At 42.2% G+C, this 18,720-nt stretch overlaps 1 protein-coding gene across 6 annotated transcripts in view; it reads right to left on the reverse strand.

The window, feature by feature from the left end:
* RASGRP1 (RAS guanyl releasing protein 1) overlaps positions 1–18,720 on the reverse strand; it is a 78,036-nt gene that overhangs the window by 9,115 nt on the left and 50,201 nt on the right. For all 6 annotated transcript variants that reach the window (XM_050800076.1, XM_050800075.1, XM_050800078.1 and 3 more), the window contains 9 exons: positions 16,199–16,372; positions 15,026–15,142; positions 10,648–10,923; positions 8,267–8,347; positions 5,698–5,802; positions 4,740–4,849; positions 3,589–3,733; positions 2,554–2,590; positions 1,259–1,411 (listed from right to left, as the gene is read on the reverse strand). In XM_050800076.1, coding sequence (XP_050656033.1) covers positions 1,259–1,411; positions 2,554–2,590; positions 3,589–3,733; positions 4,740–4,849; positions 5,698–5,802; positions 8,267–8,347; positions 10,648–10,923; positions 15,026–15,142; positions 16,199–16,372 — 1,198 coding nt within the window. The remainder of the gene's footprint in view (positions 1–1,258; positions 1,412–2,553; positions 2,591–3,588; positions 3,734–4,739; positions 4,850–5,697; positions 5,803–8,266; positions 8,348–10,647; positions 10,924–15,025; positions 15,143–16,198; positions 16,373–18,720) is intronic.

An 18,720-nucleotide genomic window follows, 5' to 3' on the forward strand; every position in this document is an offset into this window, starting at 1 on the left:
GCATAAAGTCCCAACAGCCCCAGTACAGCGATCTCTCTGCTATGTCCTCCTGTCATTTGCTGTCACTGCAACCTATTTGGTTCTTAGCATATACTCTTGCATTGTTTCTAAACTGCTCTATATTTATATATTGTCTTCCCCCTAACTAGAACTACTCCATGAAGACAGAGACAGTCTGTTCTGCTTCTTTGCACTTTAGATCTGGGGCATCTCAAACATACTTAAAGTCATTTCCTTGTTATACTGTTGTTTGCATTTTAACATAAGTGAATTTGCTAGTTTATTTCTTGAATGTTGAATGTTTTGGCTTAGTCCTAGGATTTTTCTTGTATGATTTGGAATTTTAATCTGCAAGCTCCATGTGAGTGGGAGTTTTGACCCCCACCCTTCCTTTCTATATTTAGCCTTCTGTTTCTAGAATTTCAACAATTACTGCTACCTGGCCCCTCAGGGTCCTCCAGACTAGGACCTGGTCTTAAATTAATGGCTTGGGGCTCCTCTCCTGGAGAAAAATTGGGGATATCATAGACAGTCACTCAGCTACTAGAAGACTGCCTGTGGCTAAGTCTGCTTCCCGCTGCTAAGTGATAGTCACAGTTTTTTAAGCATTGGATTTTTCCTTCTCAATTTTAAGCAGTAAGTCTGGTTCTGGTCACCTTTCATGCATAGGTGGTCTCTGTTACTATGCAGCAATCAAATTCGCAGTTGCCTCTACTTGCTTCTAGACATGCAGCCAAGCAGACCAGTAGCTTTCGCATCTACTCCTTGCTGTGTGTTTCTAGTACATGTCTGACCTGTGAGATGTGTGTCTTTGTTTTTGAATGCACTGTGCCTTTTAATGTTATTTATATACTTTGTATGTGAATTTACATTATATATACACACACATACATGTGCATGTACATACATATTCTCTCTATCACTGTTTTGGGTTTGGAGCTGGGGATAGGGTGGGATAGTTAACTGTTAACTTGAGGGACTATCCTGGCCAGAAGTCAGTATCTGTGCTTGGTGTAGATGCTCAATAAGAACCTGCTGATTTTTATGCCTAACTAGGACTCTGCTGTTCTCACACCTCAAGTCTGAGACATAGGCATCATGGAGCTAAAATCTAAAACTGGGGGAGGAGTCAGCCCTGGCCTAGCTGTTGAGATTAAATTTAAACTCTAACATAGAGTCATGAGGTAGTCTTTCCTCCTCTAAAACTTTTCGCTTCCTACTTCACTTTCCAAGATGAATGTTCCCAGTGCCTACTTACCATGGAGCAGATCTTTGGCTCCCAATGAGCAAAGGTTGGACACTGGCCCCACAGAGGTGTTGTTCTCTGTGGGAGCTACTGGGTTCTTGGCTCGCTTCTTGCACTCAAACACAACCAGATCTTTGCACTGTTTGTGGCAGTTCATCCCGCAGTCTGTGGACAAGACATCCTGGGTCAAGAAGTCTTTCACTTTTCTCTCTTCCCCAGTGTGTCTCACAACCAAATTCATGCAGTGCTGTCTTGTCACACATGTCTGTTCTATCTTCTGGAGCTAAGACACAACATTCCTAATGAAGCTAGCATTCTTCTCACTTGGTGAAGCCCAGAGCTCACATTCTTAATGTAGCCCTTATCAGTGAGTCTCAGCATCAGAAGCAGTATCCTGATACCTTGGAGGGAAGAGATGGTGTCCTGGTATCCCACACATTCTGCCTACTCTAGTGAGACCCTCTGGAAACGCTCAGCTGTTAGGTCTTATTTTCTTTCCTGCAGTAAAAGGTTTCCTTTCTTTCACTCCTGAATTCTCCTAGTCACAAGGAAGGACAGTTATGTCCTGAATGATAAAAGGCCTTTAGTAATTGTTTATCTTCTGTTCCAGAAGAGATTCTATCCTTTTCACTGGGGACCCACCCTTCCATGACTATATGGGAGCACCATCTCCTACCAGCCATCCCTGTTCTAGGCCAACATCAACAGAAAGTGGATTTGATAAAGGGAAACTGCCTAACTGTGCAACCGGGCATTTCTCTCTTCGGTGTGGTGGTCATTCACCGAGGGTGTCCTAGGAAACCACTTTGGTGATGAGACTCTGAACTCTGCTGAGAAGTTGTGGACTAAATGGACAACTACTACGGGCAAAAAAATGTTTTAGAGGTGGGACTCTTAAGACCAGGTGATATGGTTTAGCTCTGTCCCCCCATCCAAATCTCACCTTGTAGTGCCCATATAATCCCCATGTGTCATGGGAGGGATCCGATGGGAGGTAATTGAATCGTGAGGCAGTTACCCTCATGGTGTTCTCACGATAGTGAGTGACTGCTCATGAAATCTGATGGCTTCATAAGGGCTTTTCCCCCTTTTGCTCAGCACTTCTTCCTGCCACCATGTGAAGAAGGATGCGTTTGCTTCCCCTTCTGCCATGATTGTAAGCTTCCTTAGGCCTCACCAACCCTGTGGAACTGTGAGTCAATTAAACCTCTTTCCTTTATAAATTACCCAGTCTCAGGCAGTTCTCTATAGCAGCGTGAGAATGGACTGATACACCAGGAAAAACAGTTAACAATATTGAGTCTTACCTTTACATCGATATCCTTGTTTGATCACTCCCCAGAGCTATGAAACAAGAGACAGAATGTACCACATGTCATTCATCCATCTGGTGTGAGGCTACAAGGTGACATTCCTTTATTTTCCTTCATTCTACTCTCTAGCTCAAGTGGGAAGGAAACCTCATTTATCTCTCATGTCTTGTCCCTTCTGACCTTAAATTAAACATGAGAAGAGTTTATGCTGATCAAAGTTTCTCAAGAAGCAGCTTTCTTTTTTTTTTTTTGAGAGTCTTGCCTGGTCGCCCAGGCTGGAGTGCAGTGGTGCGATCTCGCACACTGCAACCTCCACCTCCTGGTTTCAAGCAATTCTCCTGTCTCAGCTTCCCAAGTAGCTGGGACCACCAGGCATGTTCCACCACACCTGGCTAAATTCTTTTGTATTTTAGTAGAGACGGGTTATCATCATGTTAGGCAGGCTGCTCTCAAACTCCGGGTCTCATCCGCCCGCCTTGGCCTCCCAAAGTGCTGGGATTACAGGCATGAGCCACCATGCCTGGCCCTCACTAGCAGCCTTATGAATCAGACATTTTCCAGAAATGGATGAATCATCAGGCAAACAGGTTCCTAAGGACTCCAAACAGAAGGATATAGAGCCTTGCATCAGGACCTGGGTTTAGGGGGAAACTACTGGTCAGGAGTGGAACGGAGGAGGGGCATAGCCCATATCATCTCCTAAAGACAGAAGGTATCTCATATGTCTTTGTTATAACACTTGTAACAGCACATAAATATTATACTTTAAAAGTATATCCCTAATTCAGCATTTCTGGTACCATTTATCTAAGGCCTCATGCAGTAGAAAAGAAAAAACAATCAGGAAGAAGGGAGAGACAATGAGTGCAGGTAAAAACCACACGCTTGAGTTCTAGGTTATTCTAGGTGTCTGTTTGGGCTCCAGGCTGGGATGGGTTTATAAGGATTGTGAGGTCTGTGCCTGTCTTAGTTAAACTAGCCCACACTCTTCCCCAAATTCAACCCTGGAGCACCCTAAGAACAACTTACAAATCCAGCACAGTTGTCACAAAAAGTGGGCTTCAGGTAGGTGGTCTCTTGGAAGTTGTGAGGAAAGCCCAGGCCCAGCTTGGAATAGATTGAGCTGGCTCGCATGAAGTAGGCTGTGATCTCATCCCTGCTGATGAGGCCTTCCCTGCCAGCAAATGACCAAGGCAAGGATGTGAGTATACGGGGCATGGAGGCAGGTAGCAAGGGGGGCTTGTAGCCTTAGAAACTCACCTTTCTTTTTATCCTCAGTGGTAATATGGTATGTGCTATGATTACTTCCATGGGCCCTACTCTTAACAAGGATACAAGATGACATGTGGTAAGTAGGTGAGGCAGCATTAGTCATTTCCACAGAGGTGTTCTTTGGCCAAACCAGGTTTTCCTAACTAACTTGACCACTATCTATAAGACTTGAAAAAGAAACAATGTAAAATGTACATGTGTATAGGGAAGGAAATGTCTTATGCTACAGTTTCTGACTTTAGACAGTACCTAACTGGAACCCACTAACCATACAATTGGTTTCCTATAGACAACCAAGATAGAATTTATTTAACCTTGAGAAAAGTAAATATGCAAAGTATGAATAAGTATTAGTTGGTTCCCAAAATCTGTAATGACAAAGCAAGAAGGAAGACTAAACTTTTTTATTTATAGTTGACCATTTCTAAAGTGGCAGATTTATGGAATGTTCAGTTTGGAATTTGTTCATTTTGGAGACAGGGTTTTGCTCTTGTGGCCCAGGCTGGAGTGCAGTAGCATGATCTTGGCTCACTGCAACCTCTGCCTCCCGGGTTCAAGCAATTCTCTGCCTCAGCCTCCCGAGTAGCTGGGATTAGAGGTGCCCACCACCACACCTGGCTAATTTTTGTATTTTTAGTAGAGAGGGTTTCACCATGTTGGCCAGGCTGGTCTTAAACTCCTGAGCTCAGGTGAGCCGCCCACCTCGGCCTCCCAAAGTGTTAGGATTACAGGCGTGAGCCACTGTGCCCGGCCCAGAATATTTTTTAAAGCATGCATATTTTATGGTCTGTTCTTAAGTGATCACAGCAGCAACACATCTGAGTTTTCAAATGCTTCTAGTGACATACCTATAAACCTATTCTCACCAATGGGCTCATAACCACATCTTCCTATGTACAAATCCTCACCTGTCTTTGTCCATGACACAGAAGGAAAATGGAAAACTCGCAGCAATCTTTTCAAATTCTTCCTGAGAAATGTATCCATCCTGGTCGTGATCATAGTTCTTGAAGACAGACTGTGAAAAAGGAGTTTTTTTGGTGATTACTAAAGAGAAACCAGTCTTCTCTCCCTTTAGATCAGATGACGAAGAGCTGGGGCAGTTGGATAAAAGCCTTTAATAACCTGAACAAGAGGAACAGGGAAACCTGCTCCTTTAGCCGTGGCAAAGATGTGGCAGGTCACATCTCAGGCCTTTGTAGGTAGCAGCATCTGGAGGGTGGCCATGTACTTTGAATCATTAGCACATCAATTATACTGTCATGCTGGCTACTCCTAGTTCACTGCACAGAGGATGTTCTCCCTTCACTCTACCCTTTTTTTCATCACTCATCTCCAGTTGCATCTTCTTTGAGATGCTTCTACAAACAGCCCAGTTGGAAGTGCACTGTCCCCCCTCTTAATCCTCTTCTCACTGTTATGCTCTTTTCTGTTGTTACACGGGAGTTGTCCACAAGGATAAATGCAGAAGTATGAGAATATATACCCCTTCCTCAGCAATTAGCACAGAGAATTGAATCAAGCAGTACAAAATTTTTCAGTTTTAGGTTTACTGTATTATCCTTTACTATACTCAAATGTATCCCATTACTTCTGTACTCCTGAATCAACTGACAACCTTTAAACATATGCTCTTCTGCTAGGTCTTTAAGAGGAGGCATGACTGCCTTCATATAAGGCCAGTGTGTATTGTCAAAATGTAACTTCTGAATTGTTCTAAAGCCACAGTAAGAGAAGTAAGTGGTTCCTTTCAAGATTATTGCCTTTATATTTCCACCATTGTACTCTCCTCTCCCCTTTGCCCCACATACAAAACTGAGCCAGGCAGTGCCTTGCTTTTGTGCGCTGAAACACCGCTGTACTTACATCCACCATCCTCTGGACGTGTTTGCTAATGGTCTTTGGATCAGGTTTGGGAGATACTCCAGAAGCCCAGTCCACTACTACTGGTGGCTTTGAAGGTGTTAGTGGCTAAAATGAAATATTTAGAGAAATCCTCGTGACTACAATGCAGTATTATAACCTGTAGCTAGCTCCTTCTTTTCCCACTACCTGACAGTCACATTTATGGACAATATTCAATTATGTTCAGTGGTGAGGAGCAGAGAACCCACAGGCAACTGAAATCTTCTAATAATTTTGGCTAACAAGGTACTGTGCTTTACGGTTTCCAGAGTGCTCTTCACATACATTATCTGTAGCTACAGATAATTTGAAATTCTCAATCTGCCTGAGTTGCAATTTCCTCTCCATTAAACCTTTTGTCAGAGCTATCAACAGAGTAAAGTGGATCATTTATGCTTCCTCTCTATTCTCCAGTCACTCTGCAGTAGAAATGTGAATAAGGAAAAGCCTAGCTAAAAGGCAGGAAGACACAAGAAAAATAATCTGAAGCCTGGACAAGCTCTTTTCTAAATACAGTCATGCATCACTTAATGACTGGGATATATTCTGAGAAATGTGTCATTAGGTGATTGTGTCATTGTGTGAGCACCACAGTGTGTACTTACACAAAGCTAGATGGTATCGCCTGCTACACACCTAGGCTATACGGTATAGCCTACTGCTCCTAGGCTACAAACCTATACAGCAGGTTATTCTGCTCAATACTGTAGGCAATTGTAACAATGGTATTTGTGTATCTTAACATAGCTAAACATAGAAAAGGTAAAAATATGGTATAGAAATTTTTTTTAATGGTACACCTGTACAGGGCACTTAACCATGAATAGAGCTTTCAAGACTAGAAATTACTCTGGCAAGTCGCAAGTGGTGAGTGGATGTGGAGGCCTAACATTACTGTATACTCCTATATACTTTATAAACATTGTAAGCTTAGACTACACTAAGTTTCTTAAATTTTTTTCTTCAATGATAAATTACCTTATTTTACTGTAAAAGCTTTTCATTTTTTTAACTTTTACTCTTTTGTTATGACACTTAGCTTAAAACACACATTGTATAGCTGTACAAGTTATTTCCTTTGCAGCCATATTCTACAAACTTTTTTCTATTTTAAAAATATTTAATTTTTTAAAACTTTTTTTGTTATAAACTAAGGTACAAACAATTACACACACTGGCCTATGTCTATACAGAGTCAAGATCATCAATATCACTGTCTTCCACTCCACATCTTGTCCCATTGGAAGGTCTTTAGGGGCAGTAACATGCTTGGAGCTATCACCTTCTGAAGGACCTGCCTGAGGCTGTTTTACAGTTAACTTTTCTAAGTAGAAGGAATGCACTCTAAAATAATGATAAAAAGTATTGTATAGTAAGTGCATAAACCAGTGATATTTATTATCAAGTATTAGGTACTGTACATAAGTGTATGACCTAGACTTTTTACAGCTCAGTAGGTTTGTTTACACCAGTATAATCACAGACACAGTGAGTAATGTGTTGTGCTACAATGTCACAATGGTTCTGTCACTAGGCAATAGTAATTTTTCTGCTCCATTATAATCTTAAGGGACCACTGTCATATATGAGGTCTATCACTGACCAAAATGTCATCATGTGGTGCATGACTGTATTTGAAACTTGGCCCAAATTAAAATCTCTTTGAAAAAACAGAACGTACCCTTTCCATTGAAATGCCTCTAACCTGAAAATGGAATCTACCAAATATTTTCAGTCAAATCTTTCATTACAATAGAATGCTAGAACTTGATCCTTCTATGTGGAGGAGTGCAATTTAGCCACCCCAATACATGAGCTGGATTTCTTAAGTGTGGGTAACTCTCTTCCCTTGAGTACCACTTGTTTTAGGGTTTGGAAATTTCCCAGGAGACTGAAATGATTTTACTTGCCTGTGGGAGGGCAGGGCAGATAACCTGTGAAGTTCCTACTGTGGGCAGTGCCAGGACTGTGTACTATTTTGAGGACTTCTCAGCATAGGACTCCTGTCAAAAGACTCAGCAGACTGTTCTTTTCACCCAGAACATTACAGGAAAATGGGGCTTTTCTATCTACCAACCTGGAAATCTTCAGAAATTTAGCTTCTGATTAGTATGCATATTACTCTCATTATCATCAATGAATCAGAAAAGAAATTTATGTGGGGATGCTTCTTAATGGGAGGGGGATGTCACTCTGGTGCACAATAGTATCTTCCTTCTCTACTTTGTAAACCACTGACTGATTCCACCACACCTGGCGTTCTGATGATATAGTTATTTACTGTTCACTAGTTATTCACTGGTCACACATTAGGCTTATCTCTTCAACTACATCACAGCTTTTTAATGGACAGGAACTATTCCTCAGACATATGTTGAAAAGTTTTCTCTGTTCCTAGCATAAAGTTGAGCACTTAAGAAAAATGGTATACTTATTAAACTGAACCGAAAGTCTGTTCCTGAGGATGAATGAATTCGAGGAGAAGCTTGTAAAGCACCTGTTACATGTGGAGTCTTAACATGAAACTCACTGGAGCTCTGTGGTTCCTTGGTTCCCGTGCATAGGAAAGCTCATAGATTTCATCCTCAGTGTAGTAGAGATCCAGGGATAGCTGCGGATCAAAGCAGAACAGGGTTCATTGCTAAGATGCTGTTTGCCTCTCCCACGGCTGATGGTTCTTTCTTGGATTATCCTTGCCAGTAGTTTACTCTTTTAGGCTCTAAACAGTTTGTTTTTAAAATTCACAAAACAGGTATAACACCTACTACTGCAATAGGGCAAGCATTACTTCTTTCTCATTAAAATGTTTTTAAATTTTAGACATATCTCAGGATGCTCTCTTTTTAACTATGATTTAAATCTAAGCCTCTATATAGAGCTTAGGCCAAAGGCCTTGTCTGGACAGATGACCAATACATCACTTGTTCTCTCTCAAAGCAGAAAGATGATCTAAAAGGATGGTGTGTATGGTCTGAGACTATTAAATTTGAGTCCAACAATAAAATTCAGTTTAAATGGTAAGACATATTCATTGCTATTAAGAGTTAATGAGTCTGGGTGCATGGTGGCTCATGCTTGTATTCCCAGCATTTTGGGAGGCCAAGGCAGGTGGACTGCTGGAGCTCAGGAGTTTGAGACCAGCCTCAGCAACATGGCAAAACACTGTCTCTACAAAAAATACAAAAGTTAGCCAGACGTGGTGGCGTGTGCCTGTGGTCCCAGCTACTCAGGAGGCTGAGGTGGGAGGATGGCTTGGACCTAGAAGGCAGAGGTTGCAGTGAGCTGAGATTGCACCACTGCACTCCAGTCTAGTTGATAGAGCCAGACCTTGTCTCCAAAAAAAAAAAAAAAAAAGAAAAAGAGTTAATGAGTTTCATATATCTTAGAACTATAAAATTTTAGGAGAGAAGTCCTTAGGAATAATCTTATTCTTAACCTTGAGTCTATGGATAGGCTTCAAGGAGTTCAGAACTTGAAATTACATGCATATTTAAAAATATATGGCTTATGGGCCGGGCAAAGTGACTCACGCCTATAATTCCAGCACTTTGGGAGGCCGAGGTGGATGGATCATGAGGTCAAGAGATCGAGACCATCCTGGCCAACACGGTGAAACCCCATATCTACTAAAAATACAAAAAATTAGCCGGGCATGGTGGCAGGCGCCTGTAGTCTCAGCTACTCAGAAGGCTGAGGCAGGAGAATGGCAGGAACCTGGGAGGCAGAGCTTGCAGTGAGCTGAGACGGTGTCACTGCACTCCAGCCTGGGCAACAGAGCGAGACTCGGTCTCAAAAAAAAAAAAAAAAAATATATATATATATATATATATATATAAAATATATATATAAAAATATATAATGTATAAATAAAATATAAATATATAAATTCATATAATATATATTATATAAATATATATTTATATTATATATTATTTATACATTATATATTTATATTTTTATATATATTTATAAATATATATAAATATATATATGGCTTATGTACATTTTTCTGGGAAGAAGGGTCACAGCTTTCATCACAAGATTTATAATCCAAAGAATGTTAAGGTTCAGTGCATGGTTTTACAAATGATGTCTGAGGCACAGACTTGCCAAGGTCACCTGGCTAATAAGTGAAAGGACTAGGATCACACACCAGCTGATGTGAAGCCCAGGGTTCTATCACAATGCTGCTGTGAGGCAGAAAGAGGTTATGATCATTATTCTACTCCCCAAAAACAGCAGGTTAAAAACTGTATAACTACAACTGGAAGAGAAGTTAGAAGTCATCCCAGAGACTAATCCCTCTGAGGAGAGGAATCTTGGAGGGTTATATGTCCACAGTCACACAGCTGGTGACCTACAGAACTGCAGGTCTGGAAGGGAGTTCATCTGATCTCACCCCATACTCAAGATGCAAATCCTGGTCTCCCACACCACTGACAAGTGTTCATCTACCCTTCGCTTGAATATCTCCAAGAGCAAAGATCTAAGCCAGGAACCAAAGAATAACTCTGGGTGTTTTTTGTTTTTTCACTTACTGCCTGCCCTTTTTATAAGAGCACATTCATTCTCTTCATCTTTTACGAAGACTTGTATCCCAATTTGCCATCAGCTCCTCCCAGAGAGCTTAGGACTGCTTTTGTAGGGGTAGTGAAACAGTCCTAGAAGTCTGAAGGGCACAGCCTCTAGAGTCCCAGCACCTGGGTCTGAATCAAGCCTCTGCTACTTAATAATGTGTGGTCTTCTGGCAAGGTGGATCTTTGTGCCTTAGTATCCCTATCTATATGTTGGAGAGAATAATAGTACCTGCTTCATAGAGTGAGGATTAATAGCTAATATTTGGTAAGGTGTACAGAATGGCACCTGGCACGGAGAAAGTGCTTAGTAATTGTTCTCCTGTGTGAACCTCACCGTCAGCAAGTGTACCAAGTCCTTGTTGGCCTCCAAAGGTGGGGCCACCTCTTGCAGCTGGACCAATTCACTGATATGATTGTACAGGGCCAGTAGCTTGTGGACGTTCACTTTCCCGTCCTCCAGGTAGTCAGGCATGGCTTCATACAGGGAGATGAGGTCCTTGAGATGCACACCCAGAATGGGGATCTTGAAGTCGGTGCACTCTCCATAGGCTCGCCGATAATTGTCATAGTTTCTGGAGGAGGACAGCAGCTCAGTCATCTCACCGAGAACCTACAAAGCAGAACAGACCAATCACAGGTACCCGCTAGGTAGTGTGTATTGTCCGTAATGACCACCTTGCATATTTGCATCGTCTGCCGTGATCTCATCCCATCCAGAATTTGTTGAGCAGGGGGTTATTCATGTAAACGGTACAGATTATGACTCCCCAATTAAAACCTCAGCTATGTCAAATATCACAGAATATATTTACAAACACAAGATATGATTGAATCTATTATATTACTTAAACATTATAAATGGGGGTTTTATCATTTTTATTTTAAAATGTCTTTCTTTTCAAAAATAAGGACCTGATACAAAAATTTAAAAGGTGCAAGAATATATAGTGAACACTATCCCTCTAACTCCTGTCCCCAAGCCATGTGATTACTTTCCTTGGTGTCTTCTTAATGCTTCCAGAGACACTGCATTGATTAACAGTTGAAATGTGATGTCAGGAAATGTTGCTGGCACGGGGAAGAGCATGTGTTTTAAGAGTGGAGCTTCAGTAGTCTATTGTGTGTTATCCTCTATGAGGTGCTCGGTGGGCCTTTCAGGATTCTCAGAATGGGCCTATGACTAGAAAGCAAGTGACATTCCATTCACAGACTAAAACCTTGAACTAAAAACCTGAATAGACCAGATCAATTCCGAGCAAAGGACAGGAGAGAGGACACTAGAGGTTACACCCTGCTTCAACCCTGGAAGTGGGAACGGCTGTTCACCAGCACAGAAAGGGAGCAGCCAGATCTGGTTTTCTTTTCAATCACATGTCATTCAAGTCAGCAAGCAGTTCACAGAATCCATTCCCCACGAGTGATAACCAGCTTTCTCAGAAGCAAAGACGTGAAGTGACTGCCTGCCAATCATGTTATCATACAACATAAGGAGTCCTCTCTTATTCTTAGGGGGATACAGTCCAAGATGCCTAATTGATGCCTGAAACAGTGCATAGTAACAAACCCGATTGCTGTCAAGTGGAACACATTTCTGTTCATGTTTTCCACCCACGAATGTAATGCCATTCCCATCATGCACTGTGGCCATAACTTTTGCAGTTTGAAGTACAAAAGAGAAACTAGAATGAACTTCTTTCCTTTTTCACAATTTCATAGACGAAATTCCTTCTTTCTTAGATCTTAGCAACCTCAGCATATGATTTTTTTCTTTCCTTATTAAGTAAAGAACTTACAGGAAACACTTTAGGGCTGCTCTCTGGTATATCCAAATTGCCAACATCATTACTCTTGCATCATTACATTACAACATCATTACTGTGGGGCCATTAGTAAATAAAGTGAGAGTTACTTGAACACAAGCACTGCAATACCATGACAGTCAATCTGATGACCGAGATGGCTACTTAGTGACTGATACGAAGGAGTCACAGAAAGGATGGAGTGGGATGGCTTAAGATTTCATCATGCTACTCAGCACAGCATGCATTTTTAAACTTATGAATTGGCCAGGCGTGGTGGTTCATGCCTGTAATCCCAGCACTTTGGGGGACCGAGGTAGACGGATCACCTGAGGTCCGAAGTTCAAGACCAGCCTGGCTAACATGGTGAAACTCCGTCTCTACTAAAAACACAAAATTAGCAGGGCGTGGTGGTGCACACCTGTAGTCCTAGCTACTTGGGAGGCCGAGGCAGGAGGATTGCTTGAACCTGGGAGGTGGAGATTGCAGTGAGCCGAGACTGCGCCACTGCACTGCAGCCTGGGCAACAGAATGAGACTGTCTCAATCAGTCAATCAATCAATAACATAAAACTTATGAATTGTTTATTTCTGGGATTTTCCATTAAATTTTTTTTGGACTGCAGTTGACCTCAGGTAACTGAAACTACAGAAGACAAAACCTCAGATAAGGTGGGACTACTGTAACCCTTTTAGACACAGTGCCCAAACTTAATAAAATTGTGGCCTACAAAATACCATTTCTCCACAATGAAGAGCTTGGAGTTCTTGGAGTCAGACCCCTTCAAATCACTGGGAGATGGCAAGAGAGCTTCCTCCTCATAAACCTCCACCAACGGTGCAGGGGAGCCCCAGGCATGGAAGGGGCTCCCACGACAAGAGTGTAACAGCAAAAATGATAGAGATACTTTTATTCCCCTCCGAAGGTGAAATCAACAACTTGGGGACTCTTGCTTCAACCCTGGACTTACTAATTCACTATGCAGACCACCCTGAGGGTCAAGTAGCTACTACAGGAAGCACTGCTGTGGGGGACGCCAAGCGGAAGAGCAGCAAGCTCTCTCTTGTAAGCTAAACCGACTTGAAGGCTTCTTTTTTTTTTTTTTTTAAATTTATTATTATTATACTTTAAGTTGTAGGGTACATGTGCATAACGTGCAGTTTTGTTACATATGTGTACTTGTGCCATGTTGGTGTGCTGCACCCATCAACTCGTCATTTACATCAGGTATAACTCCCAATGCAATCCCCTCCCCCCCCCTCCCCCCCTCCCCCCTCCCCATGATAGGCCCCAGTGTGTGATGTTCCCCTTCCTGAGTCCAAGTGATCTCATTGTTCAGTTCCCACCTATGAGTGAGAACATGCGGTGTTTGGTTTTCTGTTCTTGCGATAGTTTGCTAAGAATGATTGTTTCCAGCTGCATCCATGTCCCTACAAAGGACACAAACTCATCCTTTTTTATGGCTGCATAGTATTCCATGGTGTATATGTGCCACATTTTCTTAATCCAATCTGTCACTGATGGACATTTGGGTTGATTCCAAGTCTTTGCTATTGTGAATAGTGCTGCAATCTCTGTGACTGTTTCTCTCTGTCACCTCTGAGGCACGGGCAATCTTTTCAACTGCTGCGCCTGGTTTCAGCAGAACTGTTAAGGAATGAAGAGGTGACTAAAGATGATGCCCTTTTGATCAGACCACTGGGGAGTGGGGGGCCTCCCCAGAGGCCCAGCACTGTGAGAACAGATAAAAGACTCCCCAAAAGGGAGCTGAACACCTGGGAAAAACAGCTAGGGCAATGAGCTCAGGTATCTCTCCCTAAAAAGAGAGTTCCTCTTCATGCCAGTTTGGAAAGATCGGGGCTTGAGTATAGATAGTAAGGTCCTTTTACATGAGATGAAAGTGCTCAAAGAGCAGACATTCTCTAACCCATGCCATACATTTATATCCTCAGTATATCACAGTGGTTTATATTTATAACAGCAGCTCCAGCTGGGCTCAGTGGCTCATGCCTGTAATCCCAATACTTTAGGAGGCTGAGATGGGAGGATCGCTTGAGGCCAAGAGTTGGAGACGAGCCTAGGCAACATAGGGAGACCTTATCTCTACAAAAATTAAAAAAAATAGCTGGGCATAATGGTGCACACCTATAGTCCTAGCTACTTGGTAGGCTGAGGTGGGAGGATCGCTTGAGCCTAGGAGTTTGAGATTGCAGTGAGCTATGATCATGCCAGCCTGCGCTCCAGCCTGGGTGACAGAGCAAGACCCTGTTTCTGTAAAAAAGAGAAACAAGCAAAACAGCCTTATGTCATAAAAGATTAAAGTATATTCTGTAAAATCTAATAATGTAGGAAAATGCACAGGACATTTAAGAAAAATATTCATTAATAAAACATTATATATTACAAAATGGTATCTGAAGAACTCATATCCAATTATCTGCTAAAATTCAACTATCCAGAATGTCATTCTCTAAGGGTTCTGGATAGCTAGGTTTTTAACATATCACTACATAACTACACTCAATGTGCGAACTGACCTATAGTCAACCGAACCACAATTCTCTTTGAGAACACATTTTAGAGCAAAGAGCTGCAGTGAAGGAATCTGTCAAAGATGGTAACTGAATATTCAGTGGCCTATGCCCATGGGAAGAGGCACGCATTGTTTCAACTGGTCCAGCAGGAACATTTGCAGTGACACTGTCTGAGGCCAGACAAAATCACAGTTACTCTAAAAAATGTGACTTCTCCATCCTATGGATTTCCTTAAGGTTTGACTCCCTGCTGCTTAGCCTGGTTGACAAGGGATGGTGTGGTTTGGAAATGCTCTCTGGGCTCTCCCCCCAAGGAGAAAATGTTGGCACACGTCCTGAGAATGCTGCTAAGGGTCCCAGAGAAGACAGTAGCACTGACCTTATTGATTTCATGTGGGACATGCGAACTTGTCTCCTTGAGCCTCGAGATTGAGCTGTGACACAGCCCACCTATCACAGCCATCAGCGTATTGAAGTTCTGTAGTTGGTGGAGCTTCTGTGACACAGAAGACAGATGACAGCAGAGTCACTGTACATGTCAGTTACATGGGGAGCTTAGAGGCTGCCTCTTATCTCTGTGCCATGAGTCTCCCTTACACTGGCTGAAGACTAGTTATGAGGCATTGCAATTCCCTGTCCATGTCTCCCCTTCTTCTTAATTCGGACTGGTGGATTCCAAATCTGGGAGGTGTTACATCTCTCTCCTTTTGTTGTAGCTGATCTGTGGACCACCTTCTAGGTCAGTGCTTTCTTAGAATCACCTAAAGTATTGGTTTAACACAATGGTTTCTGGACCAAACCCAGACATTCTGATTACCTGGATCTGGGGTTAGGCTTGGAGATCTGTCCTTTTAATATGCCTTTAGTTAATATCAGAGCAGGTGATCCAAGGTCAGGGCTGTTGACTTTGAGAAACACTGATCTAGACCATCCAGAGTTGGAGAAAGATATTATTAAGTATAATCTTTTATTTATTCCAAATTTACCAGACTTTTATTTTTGAGGGTAAGGACTTTGTCTTATTTTCCCATGCAATGCCAGTGCCTATGTAGGACAGTAACTGGGACAGAGAAGCTAGAATCTCTGGGGAACTTCAAATATGGGTTCATAGTACCTGTTTTCCTCTTATAAAATGCCCATCAAACATTAAATGCAGCCATTCAGCACGGCATGGGCTCAAAGACGTAAGAATTCAGGCTGGTCCAGCTCCAGTAAATCTTGGAACTGCCCTTTCCTTTGCCATGTGGGCCAGACTCGGGAAAATAACGTAGGCTGGTAAACATCTTTTGAAAAATGTTAAAGATCTAAACAGATCCCAAACTGGATCCTGACCCCTGATATGGCCTGTATGGCCCCCTCCCCTCCACACTGTCCTTGTATGGAAGAATAGACAAATCACCAGATCTAGATGGGGTTGAAGGCACACAAACCTCCCCACCCCCCACCATGGTTCAGGAGGGAAAAAAACAGCTCTAATAGGCTAAGCTGGAGGAAAAGGGGATAGAAGGTGTACCTCATAGCCCAAGCCAAAAGTCTCAAACCAGTGATTCACCTGAGCCACCTGGATGAACTTGATGAAGACTTCCGCTCGGAGCTGCGGGGTGGGGCGGCTGAGAACCATCAGCTGTACCCACTGGGAGATGCCGTTGCACAGAGCAATAGATCTCTCCATGGTGGGGTTTTCCTTCACACAGCTATTTACAAGGTAATTCTGATAATCAGAGAACTGCAGGAAAAGAAAAAAGAAAAAAAAAAACTATCAGTACTGTACTCTGGTATTCCAGAAGATTTAAGGGACAAGTCAGGTCTGCTCAGTTGATGGCTGGGAACTGCCATGGAACAGAGGAGCTCCTGGCCCTTTTCTACAGCATCTTGGCCACCTGCCAACAAGCATGGTGGGAGGAAAATCTTTCTTATTCTACCCACAGCGTGATCTCTGCATCGAAAGTTATTAGGAATAAGTGGATGTGTAGACACATTAGTTAATCCAAATACTGTATTTCATTAGATATTGTTACCGACTGTTCTAAATTCTAAAGAATACAGTACAGAATAAAGATCAGTATTGCTGCAAAGGTGAAGGGAATAAAAGGTAATTCCCCTGACAAAAACAAATCTCTCTTTCCCCAGCTGTTTTCTTACCTTAAAAATGTGATCATAAAATCTGCCCTATCTAGGACATAGAATTGTTATGAAGATCAAAGAAGACAATGTGTGAAAGCTTTAACTTTTTAAAGTGCTACATATATGTAAGGTTGCGCTAGTGGAGTAGTTATGAATCTCATGCTAATACAAGCCTGTCTGTATTTCCTTCTCACCAACTTGAGCAGAGGCAAATGGAGTACCTAAAACGTGGTTAGCTATATGTTCGCTGACCATGGTTTCCCAGCTTGACAATAGCATTGACTATAGTTGGCAATGAAACAGCATGTGTAAAACTGGAAATGTCCCTGAAGATCTAGTCTAAGTGATGTTTGTAGCTGTTGTGTCCCTGTCACAAAGAATCCCTCTGCTCAAATTGTATAACCAAGAGGGAGGCACAGTCTGTTTTGTTCTTCTTCAACATTCCTATGGAAGTCTTTGGTGCTTTTCCCCAATTACTTCCAACTCTTCCCTTTGAAAGAAGGTGTGACCATATGACATAGTTCAGCCAGCAGAACGTTGAGTGGAAGCGATGTAACTTTGGAGGGAAAGATGTAAGAGCCAGTGAATGGTCTGCCTTGTTGCCTTCCCACTGCTGCAGAGATCTTGGAAATTCCTGGCAAGATGAAGCCTCCATCATCTGGGTTCCTGGGGAACTCTGATCAGCCTCTGCTGACCCATGTTAGACATGCAGTGTGAGTGAAAAATAAACTTTTGCTTAGTTAAGCCATTGAGATTGTGCAGGAGGTGGGTGGGTGGGGGCTTGTTACTACAGTACACCTTAGTTCTGCCTAAGTAGTAAATATATAGATGAGAAGAAGTCACAACCCAAATAAAATAGTTGCAAATGAACTGAGCCCCATTTTACTGTGCTATAGCTGCTGATGGGTGGAAAGCCTATGAGTAGGACCAAAATCGCTCCTTAAGAGAGATATATAAAGCAAACATCTTACTGGTTCTAAAAGAAAGTAGCTACAACTTATTGAATACATATATTTTGAAAATATTCATTCAATTAATATAGTCCAGTGGATACATTTAATATACCCCTCCCACTATAAATGTAACATTAAATCCACTTGTTTTTTTTTTTTTTGTTTTTACCAATGGGAAATTAGTTTTTATTTTTATTTTTTATTTATTTTTATTTTTTATTATTATTATACTTTAAGTTCTAGGGTACATGTGCATAACGTGCAGGTTTTTTACATATGTATACTTGTGCCATGTTGCTCTGCTGCACCCATCAACTCGTCAGCACCCATCAACTCGTCATTTACATCAGGTATAACTCCCAATGCAATCCCTCCCCCTTCCCCCCTCCCCATGATAGGCCCCGGTGTGTGATGTTCCCCTTCCCGAGTCCAAGTCCAAGTGATCTCATTGTTCAGTTCCCACCTATGAATGAGAACAAAAGAATTATCCCAGTAACATCCTCACTACCCCTAAAGTTTTATAACAAACAGAAGATATCAAATGCCTTTCAATTCACAGCAGAGATAAATTGCCCTCCAACCTCATGTTGGAGAGAAAACTTGTGTTTGGTAAAACTGTTCAGCACTGTACAGGAAAAACAAAAAATCCCTGAAATAGTCTTCTATGAAGAAGGGACCTTGCCAGTCAAAAGAAATGAAGGTTGAAACTGATGTTTTTACTTGCAAATAGAACACTGCTGAACCCCTGGGGACACGGGCTGGGATTCCTTGTTCTGCACTGATTTTTCACTTCTGCCTCCACTGATGTGAGCACTGGCATCAAGCAGCCATCCTGCAGGCCTGACCAAGCAGCCTGCCAGTCTGACCCCTGCAGAGCTCAGATTTCCTGTGTGATAAATGGCTTTTTTCAGTTGCTCTCAGCTTTGACTGCTGTCCTTCCCCCTGACAGGGGAGGCACTGCCAAATGGGAACTCCCCAGGCAGAGCCTTTCAATTTG

This window comes from Macaca thibetana, chromosome 7, assembly GCF_024542745.1.
Source record: "Macaca thibetana thibetana isolate TM-01 chromosome 7, ASM2454274v1, whole genome shotgun sequence".
NCBI classification, from domain to species: domain Eukaryota; kingdom Metazoa; phylum Chordata; class Mammalia; order Primates; family Cercopithecidae; genus Macaca; species Macaca thibetana.